Source organism: Chelonoidis abingdonii, chromosome 11 (assembly GCF_003597395.2).
Source record: "Chelonoidis abingdonii isolate Lonesome George chromosome 11, CheloAbing_2.0, whole genome shotgun sequence".
Taxonomy (NCBI): Eukaryota; Metazoa; Chordata; order Testudines; family Testudinidae; genus Chelonoidis; species Chelonoidis abingdonii.
In genome coordinates this window covers 44,626,288-44,649,037 of record NC_133779.1, presented here as the reverse complement: position 1 = coordinate 44,649,037, position 22,750 = coordinate 44,626,288, and the positions used below count along the sequence as shown (strand labels likewise).

The window sequence follows — 22,750 nt, the reverse complement described above, 5'->3', positions numbered from 1 at the left end:
AGGACTCCTGGGTTCTCTCCCCAGCTCTGGGAGAGCAGTGGGGGCTGATGGGTTGGAGCAGAGGGTCTGGGAGCCAGGACTCCTGGGTTCTCTCCCCAGCTCTGGGAGAGCAGTGGGGGCTGATGGGTTGGAGCAGAGGGTCTGGGAGCCAGGACTCCTGGGTTCTCTCCCCAGCTCTGGGAGAGCAGTGGGGGCTGATGGGTTGGAGCAGAGGGTCTGGGAGCCAGGACTCCTGGGTTCTCTCCCCAGCTCTGGGAGAGCAGTGGGGGCTGATGGGTTGGAGCAGAGGGTCTGGGAGCCAGGACTCCTGGGTTCTCTCCCCAGCTCTGGGAGAGCAGTGGGGGCTGATGGGTTGGAGCAGAGGGTCTGGGAGCCAGGACTCCTGGATTCTCTCCTGGGCTTTTGGAGGATAGTGGGGTTTAGTGGTTGGGGGCTGAGAACCAGGACTCCTGGGTTCTTTTCCCAGCTGTGCCCCCACTCATTGTCTGACACTTTGTTTCCAACTCTCATACCCAGTCGCTCTCCTTTAGGCCATTTCTGTGCTCTCTTGGGTGTTCATATTCATGCGTCCTTAGCATCCTTGTGAGCACTCTGATGTTTGGTTGCAGGTGCTGTTGTCCTGAAGATGCCTGGGTGTCATCTCTAGAGCTGGGGGGACCTGACTGTGGGTGCCCATGCACTGGGTCCTCAGGATCTGCAGGAGCATTGGGCGGGTGGGACGGGAGAGCAGGCCTTTCCAAGCCATGGCTGCACAGAGCAGCACCCTCCCTGCGCAGAATGGCCACGACGCTGTCACAGCCGGGATCATCATCATCGGAGATGAGATCCTGAAGGTACGATACTGGCGCTGCACTGTGAACTCCCCAGCTGCTCTGTCCTCTGCGCCACACCCTGCACCGTTTGGGGTCAGGCTCCAGATCGAGAGAGACTGGGACAACAATTGCTCAGGCTGGCCATGAACTTTGTTTTCCCTCACGCTTGGCCAGATTGCATCACCCACGCTCACCTTGGTAGCTCCTCATGCTTCGGGTCGACCCAGGTCTACTCAGCAGGGTGGGGGGCCCCCATTTAGCCCTAAGCTAGTGAAACTCACCTTAGAGTCCCAGTCACGTTTTACTGAGGGACCTAGTTAGGACATCCCCATTGTGGGGAGGTCAAAGTGCACGGGCTGGTAAATGTTAAATGAAAGCACCTTCCCCATGAGGGTCTGAAAAGTGCCAGGCATTAATCACTAGTTCCATCTCCCTTCAAGAGACAGGGATGGAACCCAGGAGTCCTAGATCCCAGTGCGCCCCCCCCCTATAACCACTAGTCCCCTCTCCCTCCCAGAGACAGGGATGGAACCCAGAAGTCCTGGCTCCCTGCCTGCCCACTCCCCCCACCACCTCCCGAGGCCTCTCCTAGTTCTGCAGCATGTGGCCAATGATGATGCTCCACCGCTTTGCTGGCTGGGGTTATCTCACAATATTTTTGCCTCCAGGGACTCACCCAGGACACAAACTCCTTCTTCATGTGCCGGAAGTTGCGGTCACTGGGGGTGAAAGTTGCCAGAATCTCCGTGGTCCCTGATGACGTCGATACCATCGCCACAGAGATCTCCTCCTTCACAGCCAAGTTCACCTATGTGCTGACATCAGGGGGCATTGGCCCCACCCACGATGATGTGACCTTTGAGGCGGTGGCCAAAGCCTTCGGGGAGCAGGTTTGCCCCCACCCAGAGCTGGTCGCCCTGGTGCACAGGTTCTTTGGCAAGACGGACATGTGTTGCCCTGAGATGAAGCTGGCGCATGTCCCTGAGTCCTCGCTGCTCAACTACGGCACGGACAAGAGGACGGGTGATGCCATGAAATACCCCCTTGTCAGCGTGCGCAACGTCTACATCTTCCCAGGCATCCCGGTGCTGATGGAGCGGGCGCTGGAGGGGCTCGGCCACCTGTTCCGCAACGAGCAGACCCGCTTCCACTCCCGGGAGATCTACGTCAGCGCCAACGAGACGGTCTTGGCACCCATGCTCAACCAGGCCAACACCTGCTTTGGGCGCCACACGCACCTGGGTTCCTACCCTGACTGGGTCAACAACTACTACCGTGTGAGGCTGACCCTGGACTCGGAGTCCGAGCAGCACCTGGAGGAAGCTTACAGCTTCCTGATGCAGAATCTACCCCCTGCGCTGGTCGTGCCCCTGGTGACAGACCCTGTGACGCGGGCAGCCACGGACGTGTATGCCCTGGCAGAGTCTGGTATGGCCTGGCTGGAGTAGCTACAGGGGCGTGCGGCTCTGGGGCTTGGTCTTGCTGCATATAATAGGAGCAACTGAAGCACCAGGCTCCCTCATGGTGCTTCCCACCCACCTGCCTGAGCCCGGACCTGCAGGGAACAGTTTGAAGGGAGGTTCAGTCAGACCTGGGCCTCTGTGGAGGCTGCCAGCCATAGTGGGTTCGGATGTGAGCACCTGTCTGGCTCCAGACTGGTCCCCAACCCGTTGTGCACAGGCCAGCAGTCACCATGGAGTCACTGCTGGTCGTGACTGAGCTGGGCTGGCATGGAGAGGGAGCTGCCTGGCCGTGTGGTCACAGCATTGGCCTGGGATCTGGGTTCAAATCCCCGCTCTGCCACTGGCTCGGTGTGACATAGGCCACTCACTGCCTCTCCTTTCCTTGGGTCCCTGTCCGTTCAGCCTGTGAGCTCTTTGGACAGGGACTGTCCCTCTTTGTGTCCATGCAGTGCCTGGCACAATGGGTGGGGCCTGTAGGCACGGCTAATGATGGTGGAGAAGGGCTCTGGAGCCTCCATGTCCTTGGGGGTCAGACAGGCCTCATCAATGCCAGTCTAGCGAGAGCAGCCGTGTGGCAGGATTGGCAGAACTCTGCTTAAGGTGGCATAGATTGTGCCGGTTCCCCGCACCGGCACGATTCGACCAGTATAAATGTGTCTGCGAGGGCTCGTGCCAGCGGAGCTGTGTTGGTGAAATGTCCCCCACGCTGACAGAGTCGACAGAGCTGGGCAGGGGCACCTGTCAGCACAGCGTGGGCCTTCAGGTTGGGCCCCCTCCTCCCAGCACAGCTGTGCTGCACAGGCCAGGCCCGAGGCTGATAGGGATGGATCTCAAGGATGGTTTTGCTACCCTTGTTCAGAACCCCCACCCTCCCCAAGACAGGCTTCCGGGGCCCTGTGGTGAGCGGGGGGGACAGGTGGTGGGTATCAAACATTATGGGGAGCAGGGGAGTGCTCGCAGGAGTGTAACCAGCAACCTCCCAGATGGGGCAGCCCCAGGCTTTGAGAGGCTGGGACCTACCCTGCTGGCTGCTGCGCCTGCTTCGTCCCTGAGCGAGACTCCGTGCAGCAGGTGGGAAAATGGGGGCTGGAGGCTCCGACGTGCACCAAGCCCAGTCCTCCCTCCCTGATTCCTCTCCTCTGCGGCAGGTTCCGCCCTGGGCCAGAAGGTGGCAGCAGCGCTCCAGACCATCGAAGAGGCCTTGGATCGGTTCAGCCTGGCCCAGATCTGTGTGGGTTTCAACGGGGGCAAGGACTGCACAGCCCTGTTGCACCTGTTCCACGCTGCCGTGCAGAGGTACCCGCTGCTTCCCCTACCCCGCGTCAGAGCCCCAGCGGGCTGCCCTGGGCATGGCGCTCAAAGGAGGACGTGGGGTCTAGGGAGTTAGAGCAGTGGGGTGGGAGTCAGGACTCCTGGGTTCTATTCCCAGCTCTGGAAGGGGAGTGGGGGCTACTGGGGAGCGTCATAGAAATGTGGGGCAGGAAGGGACCCCACATAGTCATCAAGTCCAGCCTCCTGCGCTGAGGCTGGGCCAAGTCAAGCTAGACTGTCTCTGACCGGGGTTTATCCAACTTTCTGAAACTTCTGCAGTGGCAGAGTGTCCGCTGCCTCCTGCTCCAGAGTGTAACTTGTCTTCGAGTCCGAAAGATTTTCCTGAATCTCCCCTGCTGCCAGTTCAGCCCATCGCTGCTTGTCCTGCCTCCAGTGGAGGTGGAGTACAATTGATTCCCATCTTTACAGCAGCTTCCACAGATTTGCAGACTGTTCTCAGGTCCCCCCTCAGTCATCTATTCTTGAGACTGAACGTGCCCCATTTTTGAGCCAGGTGAGGTTTTCTAAACCTTCGATCAGTTTTGGGGCCTCCAGTTTATCCCCATCTTCCTTAAAGGCCTGGCCTCCCTCAGCACAGCACATCTCAGTCTCCCCTGCATCCAGGTGGGCTCTGCCTGCTCCTTCTCTCCAGCCTCAGCCCACCTGCTTCCCAAAGGGGCATCTGATATCACGGTTCCCAAGCCCCCCTGTCCATTGTCTTCTCTCCAGGTAAACAGGGTCGCCTGGGCCTTCTCTCCCCTCTTCTGTCCTCTGGCCCCTCTGGCTGGAACCGGCTGGTCAGGTCACCAGGGTCCTCTCCCTGCAGCCCATTGTCCTCCCACTGACCAGAACTGGTTGTGACTCCTGAGCTGGGCCTCTGGGTCGCCAGGTCACCAGTCGCTGGGGTCTCCATCCTCCAGGCCATCGGCTGGGGTCCCAAGTTCCCTCTCCGGTCCTGTGTCCCAACAAACTCCCTCTCCCCTCCCCTCGTTAAACCAGTAACACCCGGGGACACTGAGTCCCCCTCCCTCTGCATGCAAACCACTGGAAAAACAAGAAAATCCCCCACTTCATCACATAATGTAGTACCCAGAACTGGACACAGGACAGCTGGGGCCTCAGCACTGCCGAGCAGAGCGGGACACTTACACACGACGCTCCCAGGAATGTGCCCTAGTAATGGACTTTTTTTGCGGCTGCATCATTTTGTTGACTCCTATTTAGTTTGTGGTCTGCTGTAAGCCCCAGACGCTATCCAGGCGTGCGACCCTCCCTCCGGCTAGTGCCTGTTTGTAGCTGTGCATTTGGTTTTCCCTTCTTGACTGTCGTGCTTTGCCCTCGTCTTTTCTGAATTTCATCGTGTTGATTTTAGATTCATTCTCCAATTTTGTCAAGCTCATTGTGAACTCTGATCACATCCCCCCAAGTGCTTGCAACCCCTCCCAGCTTGATGTCATCCACATATTTGATAAGCATGTGCTCTGCTCCGTTATCCCAGTCAGCAATGAAAATACTGAGCGGTACCAGAGCCAGGCCCGACTCCTGCAGGATCCCACTAGAGACGCCCTCCTACTCTGACAGTGAGTCACTGACTACTGTCTGAAGACGGCCTTTGAGCCAGTTGTGCACCCACTGTATAGTCGTTCCATCTAGACCCTGGCTTGCCTGTGAGAATCTCATGTGGGACTGTGTCAGAAGCCTCACTAAACTCAAGATCTCTCACCTGACCTGCTTCCCCCATCTCAGTCAGAGAGGGAAATTGGGCTGGCTTGGCACGACTTGTTCGTGACAGATCCATGCTGGCTGTTCCTTATCGCCCTGATCTCTTCTGGGTTCTCACAAGTTGATAGTTTAATAGCATGTTCCATGGACTGAAGTTGGTCTGACTGGTGTATAATTTCCCGGACTCCTGGGTTCTGGTCCCAGCTTTGTCACTGACTCGCTGCGTGGCCCTGTGCAGGTCAGGCAGACGGCTGGGGATGGTGAGTCATGGTGACGGATGTCTCTCTCTCCAGGCGATTTCCACAGCGGGAGGAGAAGCTGCAGGTGCTCTATATTCGCATTGTGTCCCCTTTCCCCGAGATGGAGCAGTTCATTCAGGCCACCACCCAGAGGTAAGGGGGGGCTGTATTTGCAAGTAGCTCCCCACTTCCCTGTAGTGGAACAGCCGAGGTGGGATGGGCTTCAGAGGCAGCCCTGGCACTTACAGGCTGGTGAGCCTAACTTCAGTACCAGGCAAGTTGGTTGAAACAACAGTAGAGAGCAGAATGATCAGACCCAGAGCTGAACGTGGCAAGATGGGGAAGAGTCAACATGGCTTTTGTGAAGGCGAATCGTGCCTCAGCACTATTCGAATTGTTTGAGGGGTCAACAAACATATGGCCAAGGGTGATCTAGTCGATATAATGAACTTGGACTTTCAGAAAGTCTTTCACAAGGTCCCTCGCCAAAGGCTGTTAAGCAAAACACGCAGTCATCAGATAAGAAAGAAGGTCTGATCAGTAACTGGTTACAAGATAGAAACAAAGGGTAGGAATAAATGGTCAGTTTTCACAGTGGACAGAGGTAAATTGCAGGAATCTGTACTGAGACCAGTGCTGGTCAACATACTCTTAAATGATCTGGAAAAAGAGGGTTAGCGGTGAGGTAACCAAGTTTGCAGATGATACTAAATTACTGGAGATCGTTAAATCAAACAAATTACAAAGGGATTGCACAACTGGGTGACATAGTAACAAAATGGCAGATGAAATTCCTTGTTGATAAATGCAAAGTGATGCACGCTGGAAAACAATCCCAACTCTACATACACAATGATGGGGTCTAAATTAGCTGTTACCACTCGAGAGAGATCTTCAAGTCATTGTGGGTAGTCCTCAATGTGCAGTGTTGGGAATCCCCCATGCTCTGGGTGTCCCTAAATCTCTGACTGCCAGAAGCTGGGACTGGAGACAGCAGGGGATGGATCACTGGGTACTTGCTCTGTTCTGTTCATTCCCTGCAAAGCATCAGGCACGGGCCACTGTCAAAAGACAGAACGCTGAGCTAGAGGGCCCATTGGTCAGAGCCAGAGTGGCCGTTCATACATTCTTATGAACCAACCAATTCACTGGGGTGGGGCCTTGACTTCCCCGCGGGGCTTTCCCACCCTTGAATGTTGTGTCCCTTGCTGCTCTTTCTGTGTGCCAGGTACGACCTCTGCCTCTGCACAGTGCAGGGGCACATCCAGCAGGCACTAGCAGACCTGAAGAGCCAGCACCCCCAGCTGCAGGCTGTGCTGATGGGGACGAGGAGGACCGATCCCTACTCCCGCACTCTGACGCCCATGTGTATGACCGACCCCGGCTGGCCCGAGTACATGCGGGTGAACCCCCTGCTGGTGCGTCATGGCGCTAGGGCTGCTACTAGTGGGGCAGAGAAGTGCGGTTGGAATACAGGGCAGGGGTCAGGACTCCTGGGTTCTCTGCTAGCTCTGGGAGGGCAGTTGGCTCTACTGAGTTAGAGCAGGGGGCCTGCGAATCAGGTCTAAGGGATGAGACCTTAGTCTCCCTTCTCCTGTCTGGCACTTCCTCCTACCCCACCTCTCCCCTCCCCATGGCATCCCTCCTGCCTCCCCTGGGCAGCACCGCCTCCACATCCCTCAGACTCTAACCCCTGTGGGTTGTCTCAGGCCCTTCCCAGCAGCGATCCAGTCCCAAGCTAGTTCTCTGGACGGACCTTTCAGAGAAGCCCCAAAAAACCTGGGCTAGGAGTTAAAGCTACAGTGTGCCCGGATCTGCACCCCACGGCTCCCCGCCCTGCCGTGTGCCCGGGTCTGCACCCCACGGCTCCCCGCCCTGCCGTGTGCCTGGGTCTGCACCCCACGGCTCCCCGCCCTGCCGTGTGCCTGGGTCTGCGCCCCACGGCTCCCCGCCCTGCCGTGTGTCTGCGTCCGTGCCCGACAGCTCCCCGTCCTGGTGTGTGCCCAGGTCCACGCCCTGCAGCTCCTCAGCCTGCCGTGTGCCCGCGGCCATGCCCCACAGCTCCCTGTCCTGCTGTGTGCCCATGGCCGCGCCCCACAGCTCCCTGCCCTGCTGTGTGCCTGGGTCCGTGCCCCATGACTCCCTGCCCTGCCATGTGCCCGTGTCTGCGCCCCATGGCTCCCCACCCCTCCATGTGTCTGGGTCCAAGCCCTGTGGCTCCCTGCCCTGCTGTGTGCCATGTCCGGGCCCCATGGCTCCCCACCCAACTTTGCAGTGCCTTGTTGTTTCACCCCCGACCCCAGCTGGCCATGCTGAGGGCATGGTCGGTGTGTCCCAGAGAGAAGGTGTTGGGGGTACAGTGACAGTCCTGGTGCCTTTGGGGAAGGGATGCCAGTGGCTTGGAGCAGGGACTGGCTGAGCCTCACAGCCTGCTGGCCTCAAGCGAGGGGAGGAGGAGTCAAGCGCTGAGGGCTCCACTTGGCTGCTGCAGTGACCTCTGTTCTGCCTCCAGGACTGGAAGTACCAGGACATCTGGCAGTTCCTGCGTACACTCTTTGTCCCGTACTGCATCCTGTATGACAAGGGGTAAGAGCCCGGGTCAGGGAGCGCTGTGCCTCCTCTCCCCCAACCCTGTCACTGCTCCCTGAGCCCTTGTCCAGAAGGACCAGCTGGGCGTCAGCGTCACTTGGGTGTTGTCCAGGGTCTCAGGGCGGAGTGAGGGCTGGGCAGTGGGAGGGGAGCTGAGGAGGTGGCAGGACGGGAGGGCGCAGTGCATGAGGTCAGATGCCTGACCAGACTCACCCCCATCCAGGATTATGCAGGGGCTTTTTAGCACAGAAGGAGGCGCTGGGCAATGCCTGGCATCTAGGACCCCTCGTGCCCCCGTCCTGCTCACAGCCCCCCTCCCCCCGTTGCAGCTACACCTCCCTAGGCAGCATGAGCAACACGCAGAAGAACCCAGCGCTGCGCTACACCAACGTGCTGGGCCAGGAGAGCTACCGCCCAGCCTACCTCCTGGAGAACGAGGAGGAGGAGCGCACCTCGCGCCAGTGAGGCCCTGCCAGGCGGGCCCTCTGCTCGGCAGGCTGCTTCCCCGGACACTGTTGTCGGGACACCTACCCGCGGCTCTGCCGCCGCCTCGGCCTTGAGCCCTGCCTCCCGGACACCTGGAGCAGGGCATGGGGTGCACCCCCGCCCACTGGGCACTGCTGACTAGGGCATGCGGACGGACGGCCCAGGGTCCCTATGAATAAACCCGCTGTGCTCAGCCTCCTGCCTGTGTCTCCTGCCCGTGCCAGCTCCCTGTGGGCTCAGAGCGTTGCCCCCACGGTATGGGTCAGTGGGTTGTCACGGAGTGTGGGGGGATACAAGGCCCTGCACCGCCAGCTTCCTGCGAGTCACCAGGACTCTCAGCCAGCCAGTAACACAGGTGGTTTATTAGACAACAGGAACACAGTCCAAGACAGGTCTTGCAGGTTCAGACAATTAGGTCCATCTTGGGGTCCCAGGGGCACCACAGCCCCACTGGGGGGTCAGAGCCTTGTCTGGGCTCCCTTCCATTCCCCAGCCACCTCCTGAGAAACCCCCTCTCTCCCTCCAGCTTCTCCTCCCCCAGCCTTTGTTCAGCTTCCCAGGCAGAGGTGTCACCGGCCTCTATCCCCTTCCTGGGTTCTCCCATTACCTGCTCAGGTCCCCTCCTTCCAGCCAGTCTCCCATCCCCCAGTGCAGACCGTCCTCCCAGCCCAACACCCCCCACTCAGTATTCACAGCCCACATTAAGAACAGTCCCAGTTCATTATGTGGGTCCATGGCAGTCCAGCTGAGGAGGGCAGAGGACTCTGGGAGATGGGATGTGCAGGGAATCTGACGCCTCCCTGGGACCATTGGCCACAGCTAGAGCCCTGCCAGTGCTTCTCGGTCTCTGGCAGCCTCTGCCCCTGGCGCCATGTCTCCCATCCGCACTCTCCCTGGGTGAGCGCCTGGCCCAGGGTCCCAGTGCCCTGTCCAAGGGGGGGTCCCCTAGGGAGGCTGTCCCCCTTTTCCAGCAGGTTCAGTCTGGTTGGAGGCCAGGCCCCCCAGGGGCGGGAGCGAGCAGATCTGCTCAGGCAGCAAAATGCCCAGGCCTGGCGCAGGCAGCAGCCCCTCCCCCACCCTGCCCGGGGCGCTATTCATGCGGCCCTTTGAGCTGCAAAGAATCCAGCAGCTTCCAGCCTTTGCACAAGGGACTGGACTGGGTCAGGCGCAGCAAGGCCCAGCCCTGGCTCATCCCCGCACGATGCATCTCCTGGGAAGACGCCTGGCCTGGCAGCCCAGGGCCCTGACCCGCTACCCCCTGGCGCAGCTGGCCCCCTACTCCCTGCGACGGGTGGTTCAGGGCATGGTGCTGCCGGGGCCCCTCCCCAAGGGCCCCGTGGGGCTGAATCTCAGCTACTGGCTGCTGGACGTCCTGCGGGAGTGTGCTTACGTCCTGCTGTGCTGCTGGTGCATCAAGGAACTTCTGGACTAGCCCCCCACCCCATCGTGTGCCATGCTGCAGTCTGCTTGTCCTCCCAGCCCCCCTGCCCCTCCGCGGGGCTGGACCCACTGGCTGCGCTCTCTGGTCGGCTGACCCCATGCTGCTGTGTGGCCTGGAACGGACAGAGCTCCCACCAGAGGGACCCTTTGGGACACCCTAAGCCTGTAGGAGGTGGGTACAAATGTCCCCCAGCCTTGGCACTGCCCCCTGCCTAGCCAGCCCAGCACTGGTCAGAGAGGGGGGCCAGGATCCAGCGGGTGCCACCAGACAGCCTGGGGCGTCTCGGCCCCCAGCAGGCAAATCCACAAGTGTCTCCCCCAGCGCCCTTGTCTGCGGCTAGTGACGGCCAACAGGTGAACCGGTCGGGTTGGCACGGCCACCCCAGGGCCACGCAGTTCAGAGCCATCAGCATGGGGCTCCAAGGGCACCTTCCTTCCTTCCCAAATACCAGCGTGTGCCAGCCTGACTCCACCTCCGCCAGCAGGGCCTGGCACCTGACCTGGCCTGAGCGCCTTTTTCCCACAATGCCACAGGGGGCTGAGTGGGCTCCCAGGTGCAGCCAGGAGGAGGGGGCTTGGCTCAGCCCCCTGGGCTATGGGGCCCAGTGAGGGAGGTTGCACCTGGACTCCAGGCTGGGGGATGGGCTGCGTCCTATGCTCAGCAGGGTCCCCAAGGCAGTGGGAGGTGCTGTCTCACCAGGGTGGGACGGGCTCTTCCCCCCAAGTCTGTGGGCTCCAGGCTGCGTCTGGGCCGTGGCTACTGGCTTTGTTTTCTCCCCCCTAGTTGGAATCTCGGCTCTCCAGCCCTGACGGGACAGGAATGGGACTCGACGGCAGGTGCCTGGCCCAGTGCTCCCCAATAAACCTGAGCAATGTGTGAGCGCTCGAGTGCTGTGTGTGGGCTGGGGGTGCCTCTGACAGGCTGTGCTCACCAGGCGCAGCTGGGCCCCAGGTGGCTGCATCCGCCTGCTTCAGCTGCCCTGACACCAGACCCAATGAACCTTCCAAACATCTACCCTGGCCGGGCCTGGGAGCTGGTAGGGGCTGTTGGGGGTGGGGGGCAGGGCCCACAGCCGCCAAGTCTCTGGGCCGAGTTTCCTGCAAAGCTCCTGCTGTTTATCCAACTTTTCCTTCCTGTGTTTGGGACATTATCAGCATGGGCCCAGCCCCTGCCCCCAGCCAAACCCAACTTGGGCGGGCAGGGGTCCCTCGCCCAGCACACTGGGACGCTGCTCAGAGTGAAGCTGGCATGGGCAAGGAGACGCGGAATGACCTGGGATGGGGGTTCTGCACAGCTCACAAGGAACCAAATGCCCTGGGCCAGGACCTGGCTCAACCCCCCGAGGGAGTGTCTGTTGCCCCTCTGCCATGGCGCCCTGGGGCTGAGCAGGGGATGGGCCCCTGGGGCTGAGCACCAGGCAGCGCTGCCCAGTGGTTGGGGTAGGAAGTGCAGAAGAAGCCCAGCTCTGGTGCAAGGCTCCCTGGGAGCAGATGGTCTGCGGCCAGGGTGCTGGGGTTCTTGTGCCAGCCCAGAGATACCACAACTGAGCACAAGGGCATGAGAGGAACTGGCATCGGAACCCCCCCACTGCCTCCCGCAGCACAGGGGGTCCCTGGGAGGGCGCGGGCACGACTGTGCTGTAGCACCTTTGTCTGAAGGTCCCAGGAGTCCTGGTTCCCAGTCTACCCCTGGTGTAACTGCTAGCCCCTATGTTCTTCCCAGACACAGGTACAGAACCCAGGAGTCTTGGCTCCCAGCCCCCACTGCTTTCACCACTAGCCCCTGCTGCCAGTCCTCCCCTCCCCTCAGTTTATCTGGCTGTGACTCAGTTCCTTGTTTAGAGAGCTGCTTTCTCGGCCTGTCTCCACTCCAGGCCGTTTCCTGTCGCCTGCCCCCCAAAGATCCCGCCCGCGGCTCTGCCAAGAGCCAGGGGAAGCTGCAGAGGCGGGAATGCACCCAAGGGGCCAGACTGGCTGGAGCTCCGGCAAAGGTCACAGCCCAACTGGCCACTGACCCGCAGCTTGGCGTGCGCCAGGCCCTGCAGGGCCTCCCTGGCCCAGGGCATCCCAGCCACGGCCTCCCTCTGCCAGCCTGGGCCATGCAGCCAACTGGGGGGCAGCCCAGGGTGAAGATTGGGGGTGGGGCCTGTGTGTCCCCAGAGATGCCGCCGGCCCCGGGAGAAGGGCTGCCCCTGGCACTGTCCCGGCACTGGCGGGGACCCGCTGTGCAGAGGCTCCGCAGGGCCTGGGCCCGGAGCAGAGTTGAGTGGCTGGCGCCAGCGCAGCCTGCCTTATCTCAGTGGGAAGTTGGGAGCAGGAAGCCTGGCTGAGAGTGGGATAAGGGCCCGTTTACTTTAACCGCCTTTCCATGGGATCTGCTCCCACCCTCTTAAAGGGGCACCCCCCCAGCACCAGCCTCGGGGAGCCCCCTCTCCACAGCCTGAGCCAGCCGGGCCCCAGGGCTGCTCAGTCTGGGCACAGGGCTGGTGGGATGGGGTTTGGCTAGGCGGGGAGAGCAGAGAGGGGGCTGGCAGAAGTGATATGGGGGTTGCAGTGGGGCTGGCGGAGCAGGCTGACAGGCATGGGGCTGGCAGAGGTGGTATGGGGGTAGCAGTGGGGCTGGTGGAGAGGGCCAACGAGAGTGGGGCTGGCAGAGGTGGTATAGGGGTAGCAGTGGGACTGGGGGAGTGGGCCGACGGGCATGGGGCTGGCAGAGTGGTATGGGGTAACGGCAGGGCTGGCGGAGCGGGTTGATGGGCCTGAGGTTCGCTTCTCAGGCCTGTAGCCTCGGTGTGTTTGTGTGGCTGCGTGGGAGCCCAGACAAGGTGGGATTGGACTCCTGGAACCCGTCTCACCCCAGTGCTCTGCGAGGGCCCTGCTCCCCCGAACCATGGGGGACCCGAGAACCAGAACTGGCAGAGATGTGACAGCAAAACCAGCTGACCCAGAGGAGACACAAAGATGGCCCCACGCTACAGAGCACCCCCAGCACTGCAGAATCTGCCTGCCCCACAACACAGAGCCTCCCCCACTGGGCAGGGCAGACTCTGGCTTGGGCCCACCCCAAGGCAGCGTGTGAGCCCCCATCCTGCTGGCCCCTCTGCCCAGTGAATGCCATGAATCAAAACAAAGATGGGGTTCTCAGTGTGAACGGGGGAGGGGTGCTGTGAGCCCCGGGGTGAGCTGGTGCCTGTTCACACGCTGCCCAGGTTGTGATGAGGGTCCTGGTGCCTGCCCAGCTCCTGGCCCCTTGCAGCACTTTGCCGCCATCCGTCTGGCTGTCTCTGGGGGCAGGGGCTGCTCCAGGCACCGCGTTTCGGGCCTTGTTCCCCGCTCAGAGCTCACCCCTGCCCAGGGCTAGGCACCTCCGAGTTCCCCCTCAGCTCGCACCCCCCGGACCTGGGGATTTGCCCACCTGGGGCTCCCCCTCATCCCATGCTCCTCCCTGCCCAGGTCCCCGTCAGCTCCCATCCGCCCACCCAGGTTCTGGCCCCCTGGGTCCCCCTCAGACCCGCCTGCCTGGGGCTCTGCCCCTTGGGCTCCCCCTCCCCGCCCCCCAGCCTGGGGTTCCCCGGTGCATTGTTTCCACTGAGCTCAGCTTCCCTCCCTGCAGCCCAGCCAAGCCGTCTGGGCGGCCTCTAATCAATTGATTCCCCCAGCTGGGAGGGCCGTGGGAGGGGAGCCGCCTGCAGGAAAAACCCCTGGCTGCTGAGTGCGCCAGGCAGAAGTGTCCCAGCCTCCCGGAGAGCTCCAGCGTCAGGCACTGCGCCCGCCTGCTGCCCCACGGTGAGTGAGCCACCCGCCCCACGGGCACCATCCCCTCCCTGCTTGGCCTCTTGCTGTGCCACCCCAGCTGTGCCAACGGGGGCTTTGGAATGAGCCACGGCCCCCAGCTGCCTTGCCTGGCACCTGGCGAATGTGTGTCACTGTGTGCACACGTGCTTGTGAGCATGTGCTCTGTGTGCGTGTCAGTGTGACTGTGTATGGCACAGGGGTTGCAGGAGTGTTTGAGCATTGTGCTGTGTGCGACTGCATGTTCACATATGTTAGGGCATGTGCGTGCCCCAGGAAGTACATGTGTCAGGGTGTGTGTGTGTGTGTGTGTGTGCATGCTGGGTGCCACGTGTGTCAGGATGCATGTTTGTGTGCCAATTGCCGTGTGTGTGTGTGTGCGCGCGCACGCCAGGCACAGTACATGTGTCAGGATGTGTGTGTGTGTGTGAACGCTGGGTGGCATGTGTGTCAGGATGTGTGTGTGTGCCAGGCACTACATGTGTCAGTGTGTGTGTGTGTGCCAGGCACGGTACATGTGTCAGGATGTTTGTGCATTTTTGCCAGTCATGGTATGTGTGTCAGGGTATGTGTGTGTGCCAGGGATGGTACGTGTGTCAGGACGTATGTGTGTGTGTGCCAGGCACAGTGCGTGTGTCAGGACATGTCTGTGTGTGCACCAGGCACTATGTGTGTCAGGATGTGTGTGTGTGTGTGTGCGCCAGGCATGGTACATGTATCAGGATGTGTGTGTGTGTGTGTGCCAGGCACAGTGCTTGTGTCAGGACGTGTGTGTCTGCGCCAGGCACTATGTGTGTCAGGATGTGTGTGTGTGTGCATGCCAGGCATGGTATGTGTGTCAGGATGTGTGTGTGTGTGTGTGCCAGGCACAGTGCGTGTGTCAGGACGTGTGTGTGTGTGTGTGTGCCAGGCACTACGTGTGTCAGGACATGTGTGTGTGTGTGTGTGTGTGCCAGGCACTATGTGTGTCAGGCAGGACGTCTGTGTGTCAGTGGCTGTGTCTCTTGGGGTGTTGATCGGAGGCAGCCCAGCCCAGGCCCTTCTCCCTCCTCCCTGCCCTGTCTTTGGCTCCATTTCTCTCCTCCGCCCCCACCCAATCCCCCCCGCCCCTATGTGGCCATAAATGCTGCTCATCACAGGCTGGGTCCCTCAGATCAGAGCCAAGAGGTAGGTGGGGAAGGGGGGCAGGTCTGGCTACCTGGGTGTCCCTGCCTGGGGAGGGGTGCGTCTGCTGTGGGCACGGGAGGCGGGTTGCTCTCTCCCTGAGGGGTCAGCATGGGAACCAGGCCCCTGTCCCAGCTGGGGCTCTGCCCCTCAAGCTCGCAGGGCCTAGCTACACACACCAGTGACCCCAGTGCACCCCGAGTGCGGACGCAGCGCTAGTGGGTGGAGGCGCTGCCAGCGCTGGAGTTATCCCGTCGCGGGGATGAGCTGGCTGGGGAGGAGACCCCATCACAGTGGGGGCCTGGACCGTCCCTGGGGGTGCAGCTGTCACTAGAGCGATAACGCAGCTGGGTGCTGCCCCAGGGCAACGGTGGGTTCAGAGCCGGCCCCACCAGTCACTAGACGGGGGCGGGGGGGTGCTGCCCTGGGCAGTGCTGGCCCTGGAGCTGGCCACCAACGCTCGGCATGGCCTAGGGGAGCCGCTGCATGGGTGTCAGTGTGTGTGTGTGTGTGTGAGCAGCAGCGTGTGTGACTCTGTGTGCTGTACAGTGTGTCTGCACAGGTGCCAGGTTATCTGTGTATGACTGTGTGTGCGCTGTATTGTGTGTTTGTACAGGTGTCCATGAGTGTGTGCGTGACAGGGAGCGGCATCATGTGTGAGACTGTGTGTGTGCTGCACAGTGTGTCTGCACAGGTGCCAGGTTATCTGTGTGTGACTGTGTGTGTGCTGCATTGTGTGTTTGTACAGGTGTCCATGACTGTCTGTGTGTCAGTGGCAGCGTGTGTGTGACTGTGTGTGCGCTGCATTGTGTATTTGTAGTACAGGTGTCCATGAGTGTGTGCATGACAGGGAGCGGCAGCATGTGTGAGACTGTGTTTGTGCTGCACAGTGTGTCTGCACAGGTGTCAGTGTGTGTGTGTGTCAGTGAGCAGCAGTGTGTGTGTGCTGTAGTGTGTGTGAGCGGCAGCGTGTGTGACTGTGTGTGCTGCACAGTGTGTCTGCATAGGTGTCAGGGTATGTGTGTGTGACTGTGTGTGTGCTGCATAGTGTGTTTGTACAGGTGTCCATGAGTGTGTGCATGACAGTGAGCGGCAGCATGTGTGAGACTGTGTGTGTGCTGCACAGTGTGTCTGCCCAGGTGTCAGTGTGTGTGTGTGTCAGTGAGCAGCAGTGTGTGTGTGCTGTAGTGTGTGTGAGCGGCAGCGTGTGTGTGACTGTGTGTGCTGCACAGTGTGTCTGCACAGGTGGTGTCAGGGTATGTGTGTGTGTCAGTGAGCAGCAGCATGGGTGTGACTGTGTATGTGCTGCATTGTGTTTGTACAGGTGTCAGTGACTGTGTGTGAGACAGGGAGCAGCAGAGGAGTGTCAGTCAGTGTGGCAGTGTGTGGCAGTGAGTGTGTCAGGAGTGAACACTGGCCTGTCCATCAAATTCTCGTTTTGACTCCCAGGGTCTCTGGGGACGTGGCTGCCCGGTAGGTGCTGCTGAGGGGTGATGGGTGCAGCCCTGCCAGGACAGGATGCCCCGCTGCATCGTCAGGGGTTTGATTCCTGCTCCAGCAGTGAGTGCCAGAGGTGGAGAATCTCTGCCAGGCCTCCGGTGCTGCCAGCCACTGCCCCACTCCCAGCACTGATCCTGCCCCCTTCACTCAGGCCCCAGGTGTTTGGATACAGACTCCCAGCCCAGCTGGCCTGGGGGCAGCTTTGGGAGAGACTGGATCAGCGAAGCCCCAGCCAGCCTGGCCTAGCGGAGGCAGGCCTGGAGCAGGCTGGCTCCCCCTTGAGGGAGCTGCACCGAGGTCCGGCTGCAATAAGGAGCGGATCCAGCCCCGGTGGGGACCCCCGTGTCCGGCTGGATCCCTGCTATACCAGAAGCCGGGGAGCGGGGGGGAATACCTGCTTGCCCTGGGCCTGGACAGACAGGGACATGGGGGATCTCTGGAGCGGCATGTGACCCCTCTCTCCCCCCGCAGGTGGGCCCAGCACCCCATGTTCCGCTCACGGCGGGCCAGCCTGGTGCGGCGGCTCTGGAGGCATCGCTGTGCTGGGCCCGGCCCCGAGGATGGGCCCGGCGCCCTCAAACCTGCCGCTCACGCCCTCTTCAAGAAGCTGAAGGACGAGGAGCTGGAGCTGCTGGTGCAGGCGGTGGAGAGCCGGGGAGCCGGGCAGTCGGGCTGCGTCTGGGTGGCCCGGGCAGAGCAGCGTGGCACCAAGCAGGCCCTGCCCCCTCAGGTGCTGCTCTGCCGGCTCTATCGCTGGCCTGACCTCCGGGATCCCCACGAGCTCAAGCGCCTGAGCTGCTGCCAGAGCTTTGGGGGTTGGGGGGCCTGCGGCGAGGGGGCCACGCTCTGCTGCAACCCCCACCACCTCAGCCGGCTTGCCATGCCTGGTGAGTGGGGCGGGGGGGGCCGGGCTGGGGGCCCACCCATGGCACACCTCCCCCACTGCCAAGCAGCACCTCTCGGAGCAGGGGGTCACCATGGGAAGGGTGGTTGGCCCACCCACCCGCGCCCCCACCACTCGATTGCTCAATCTGTCCCCAGACACCCCCTCTATCTATCTATCTATTCCCAGACACCCCCTCTATTTATCTATCTATATATCCCCATCCACCACTTCTATCTATCTATCCCCAGACACCCCCTCTATCTATCTATCTAGCTAGCTAGCTATCTGTCCCCATCCGCCCCCTCTATCTATCTATCTATCTATCCCCACCCACCCCCTCTATCTATCTATCTATCTATCTATCTATCCCCAGACACCCCCTCTATCTATCTAACTAGCTAGCTAGCTAGCTAGCTATCTGTCCCCATCTGCCCCCTCTATCTATCTATCTACACCCCCTCATCATCTATCTATCTATCCCCACCCACCCCCTCTATCTATCTATCTAATCTATCTATCCCCAGACACCCCCTCTATCTATCTATCTAATCTATCTGTTCCCAGACACCACCTCTATCTAGCTAGCTAGCTAGCTATCTGTCCCCATCCGCCCCCTCTATCTATCTATCTACACCCCCTCATCATCTATCTATCTATTCCCAGACACCCCCTCTATCTATCTATCTATCTATCCCCAGACACCCCCTCTATCTATCTATCTAATCTATCTGTTCCCAGACACCACCTCTATCTATCTAGCTAGCTAGCTATCTGTCCCCATCCACACCCTCTATCTATCTATCTACACCCCCTCATCATCTATCATCCCCACACACCCCCCGTCATCTACTATCTATCGTATCCCCACAGCACCCCTCATCAGCCATCTATCTTAGTATCCCCACACACCCCCATCATCTATCTAGCCCACACACCTCTATCAATCTCAATCTATCTCTACTATCCCACACACGCGTCCCCTCGTCATCTAATCTATCTATCCCCCACACACCCCCTCATCACTATCTACCCCACACACCCCCTCATCATCCATATCTATCTATCTATCCCCATCACCACCCTCACATCCTATCTATCATCTATATCCCCACACACCCCTCATGCATCATCCTACTATCTATCTACTATCTAATCCCCACACAACCGCACTCATCATCTACTAATCTATCTACTATCTATCCCCACACACCCCCATCATCTATCTCACTATCTATATCCCAGACACCCCCTCATCATCCATGTCTATCTAATCCCCACACCCCTCAATCATCCATCATCTATCTATCTATCCCCACTACCCCCTCTATCATCTATCCCCAGACACCCCCTCTATCTATCTAACTATCTATTCCCAGACACCCCCTTTTACTATCTATCTATCTACTAGCAGCTATCTGTCCCCAATCCACATCCTATCTATCGACTACACCCCATCATCATCTATCTATCTATCTACTATCCCAACGCACACCCCTCTATCATACTATCTATCTTCTAGTCCCACACAACCCCTCATCATCCATTCTATCTATCTACTCCCCACACACCCCCTCATCATCATCTATCTATCTATCAATCTATATCTATCCCCACACACCCCCTCATCATCCATCTATCTATCTACATCCCCACACACCCCCATCATTCATATCGATCTTCTATCTATCTAATATCGAATCTATCTATCTATCTATCTATCTATCTATCTATCCCCACACACCCCCTCATCATCCATCTATCTATCTATCTATCCCCACACACCCCCTCATCATCCATCTATCTATCTATCTATCTATCTATCCCCACACCCCCCCTCATCATCTATCTATCTATCTATCTATCTATCTATCTATTCCCAGACAGCCCCTCTGTCTGTCTGTCTATTCCCAGAACTTGGTCCCCCTTGCTCTGCTGTTTTTGGGGCTGCTTTGCTCCGGAAGGGGAGGGCTGGCATCAAGGTGGGGTGGGGAGGGGGCTGCCCCAGGGACAGCTTCTCACTGGTTTCCGCTCTTCTCTGGTTCCCTTTCAGAGACGCCGCCACCCCCTTATTCCAAAATCTCCACCTTCAGCTGCCCCTGGGCAGAGGTGTCAGAGCACCCCAACTCCAGCCACCTGGAGTCTGGTTGCAACGCCCATGGAGACTGGCGAGGTACGGTGGGGACCGGGGCACAAGGGATGCCCACAGGGACTGGGGGGCACCCAGGGGATGTGACCCCCAGGCCCAGGAGGGGAGCGTCAGGGGACTCTGGATGACCAGCCCTGGGCTGGGTGGGGACCAGAGATGCCAGGCTGCAGAAGCTGCAGCCCTGGATATCTGGGGGATCCTGCTGCCACTTTCCTCCTGCATGAGGTTTTGGGGGCCTCACTGGGGAAGAAGGGCCCCTGGGCGGAGCAAGGAGAAGCCCCCACTCAGGAGACAGCAGCACCAGGTGTGGGTCAGGTGCCACCCCTCCCCCATAAGTCAGAGGTGCAGGGCACCCGCTGAGCCAACCTGGCCCTTGGAGCCTGAAGAGCTGCCAACATGGGGCCCCTGGGGTCCACTGGGCCCTCACCTGCTGGCTCAGCCCTTTGCAGAGCAGGGTCCAGCCACCCCCCCAGCCCGAGCTCCCAGAGCAGATCTGACCTTGCTGTTGCCCCCATCTCCTCTGGGGCTGCAGGGAAGGGTTGATGGGGGTGACAACCAGCCCCCCCTCCCCTGAGTCAGCCCCTCCCACCGAGCCCGGGAGGAAAAGCTGCCCGGAGCAGCCAGGGCCGGGGGGTTCCTGTCTGCAGGGAGCGGGTGGCTCCGGCCGGCCCCCAGCCCCGGCTGCGCCTGTTATTTTTGGCCTGTCTGCGTTCCCCGCTGCAGGAAGTGCTGCCCACAGGGATACTCACAATGTGCCTTGACGCACAAGCCGCGCTCCGGCCTGGCTGCTGGCCACCGGCTCCTTCCCCAGGCTCCACCCTCCCTCCCACGGCTCCAGGGCCTTGGGACCGGCGCCCGCTGCCGGGCTCACCCCGCACTTACCATGCCACGGCGGGCGGTCCCCTGGGACGGTGGCTGGGGCCGTCCTGGGCCTACGTGCCGGCTCCCAGCACCCCACCATGACTCACGCCCCCGGTGATTGTCCGGCTCTGCAATGGAGTCGGACGCCCTGCTCCAGCCCAGCTGCCCCACGATACCCTGCGGGGCCGAGCCTGGGGCACTGAGGGGGTCGTGGCCATCTGCTTGGGGCCAGCGGGGTCAGGCAGCCAGAACCCCAGGAGGGCCAGCGTGGTGGGTCTGAGCCCCTGCCAGCCACGCTGAGATGCAGAGCGAGGCAGCTCCTCTTCACCAGCAGAGATGGGGCCTGAAACTGGCCCTTGCACAGCCCAGGGCCCGTTCCCCACCTGCCCACACCGCTGGCCGGGCTGAACTTCAAGCTGGGGCATTCAGGCTGGCCTGCCCCCAGCCCCCTGCCACTGCTGGGGCTAAACTGGTTCTGTGTGGCTGTATCCAGAGCCCCGCAGCTCACCCATGGCCAGTGCCAGGCAAGGGGTCCCTGCATAACCAGGCCCCGCACCCCACCTCAGAGCCAGCTGCCTCTCAGCACCAGGCGAGGGGTCCCTGCATAACCAGCACCCGTGGCCCATCCCAGAGCCAGCTGCCTCTCAGCACCAGGCAAGGGATCCCTGTTTAACTAGCCCTAACGTTCCCCTCCGCACAGCCAGTGCTGGGGGAGGGGTCCCTGTATAAACACCCCCCACGTCCCACCCCAGAGGGGCTGCATCCCAGCACTGGGGAGGGTCCCTGGGTGGTCTGTTCATTCTCTGGGGGCTTGGTGAGGGTGTCTGGGGGCTACTCTGTGCGTGGGCTCAGGGGTTCCCTTCTCACCCCTGCAGACCCCGGCCTGGCGTGGAGCACCACCAGGGACGGCTGCTGGTGCAAGCTGGCCTATTGGGAGCACCGGACACGAGTGGGCCGTCTCTACGCTGTGCACGAAACCTCCGTCAACATCTTCTGCGAGCTGCCGCAGGGGAGCGGCTTCTCCCTGGGCCAGCTGCAGGCCGAGAGGCGCAGTGTGGCCGTGCGCCGGGCCCGGAGCAAGATCGGCCGCGGGCTGCTGCTGAGCCGGGAGCGGGACGGGGTGTGGGCCTACAACCGCAGCGAGCACCCCATCTTTGCCAGCTCTCCCACGCTGGGGCCCCCCGGAGCCCGCGGCCCGCCCGTGCGCAAGGTGCTGCCTGGCTACTCCCTCCAGGTCTTTGACTATGAGCGCGCGGGTGGCCAGGCAGGCTGGCGGAGGCCAGGCGATGGGCCCTGCGACCCCAACAGCATCCGCATCAGCTTCGCCAAGGGCTGGGGCCCCTGCTACTCCCGGCAGTTCATCACCGCCTGCCCCTGCTGGCTGGAGATCCTGCTCACCAAGCCCCTCTGAGCCGGGGGCACAGCCCGGCACAGCTGCTCCCACTGCGGCCACGGGCCCTGCAGCCGAGTGGAGGGGGGGAGCGTCCCTCGGGCCCCCATCTCTGAGGCCTGGCCCCGCTGCCTATGCTAGGCTCTGGCCCGGCAGCTTCTGGCCCCTCTGCCTAGAAACCCCATTGCAGTCTCCCTCCGCCCCGACCCCATCACGAGCCTGCAGCTTGGGTCTATGGGCCTCTCCAGCCATCCCCAGCCCAAGTGCTATGGCCCTGGTCAGCCCCTGTCTGCCCCACTACCCTGGCCTGTCCCCCAGCCTCCTCCTCCGCACCTCTTCCCCTTATCTCCAGCCCCCCCCATCCCTCTGGAAATCCCACGGCTCTGCCCTCCCCCAGCCCCACCGCGCCATCTCCCTTACCCCAGCCCTGTCCCCTACACCTCCCCCAGACCCTCCCTCACCCCAATCTCCCCTACCACCAGCCTCACGGCCGTCACCTACGCTCCCCCCACCAGCCCTTGCCCACCCATCTCCCTACCCCAGCCCGTCCCTCAGCCCTCCCCCACCCTCCCAGCCCATACTCCCCTTACCCACCGCCCCACCCCATCTCTATGCCCCTCCCCCGCAGCCCCTTCCCTGCCCTGTGGTGTCAGACGTGCCTGGCAGGGGGCAATGGCGGGGGACTGGGCGGTTCTCACATTTATTTCAAATTATCTTGTTTTTGTAAAGAAAAGTAGATTAAAAATCTGCCAAGTGCAGGGGAGCAGCTCCATGTGCCAGCCTGACCTCCTGCCCACTTGCCACATGCTGGGCCAGCTGATCCATTCTGGGCACTGGCCCAGGGGGTGAGCGGGTCTCAGCCCCACTGGGAGCCTGCTTGGCTGGGCTGGGCTGGGTGTGGGTTCGAGGTAGAGAGTGGCTGAGCACGTCTGCAAGGGGGGGAGGAAGT

At 60.9% G+C, this 22,750-nt stretch overlaps 2 protein-coding genes across 4 annotated transcripts; both read left to right on the top strand.

The window, feature by feature from the left end:
• The first annotated feature begins 343 nt into the window (after positions 1-343).
• On the top strand, positions 344-8,815 carry FLAD1 (flavin adenine dinucleotide synthetase 1). Of its 3 annotated transcripts, XM_032789406.2 has the most exons (7): positions 344-833; positions 1,481-2,240; positions 3,424-3,571; positions 5,602-5,700; positions 6,776-6,965; positions 8,060-8,133; positions 8,466-8,815. In XM_032789406.2, the coding sequence occupies exons 1-7, from the start codon at positions 675-677 to the stop codon at positions 8,599-8,601; spliced, it is 1,566 nt and encodes a 521-aa protein (XP_032645297.1). In that variant the 5' UTR covers positions 344-674; the 3' UTR covers positions 8,602-8,815. The 3 variants fall into 3 exon arrangements, 2 of the variants coding, with proteins under 2 accessions (XP_032645297.1, XP_074927098.1); XM_075070997.1 differs by lacking the exon at positions 6,776-6,965 and having other exon boundaries at positions 8,466-8,572; XR_012656832.1 differs by lacking the exons at positions 5,602-5,700; positions 6,776-6,965; positions 8,060-8,133; positions 8,466-8,815 and having other exon boundaries at positions 1,481-2,444; positions 3,424-3,515.
• Positions 8,816-13,790: 4,975 nt separating this feature from the next.
• Positions 13,791-22,067, top strand: LOC116830106 (mothers against decapentaplegic homolog 6-like). Its single transcript, XM_032789362.2, has 4 exons — positions 13,791-13,848; positions 16,990-17,405; positions 19,455-19,574; positions 21,287-22,067. Exons 2-4 carry the CDS (start codon positions 17,006-17,008, stop codon positions 21,820-21,822), a joined length of 1,056 nt encoding a protein of 351 aa, XP_032645253.1. The 5' UTR covers positions 13,791-13,848; positions 16,990-17,005; the 3' UTR covers positions 21,823-22,067.
• The last annotated feature ends 683 nt before the right edge of the window (positions 22,068-22,750 follow it).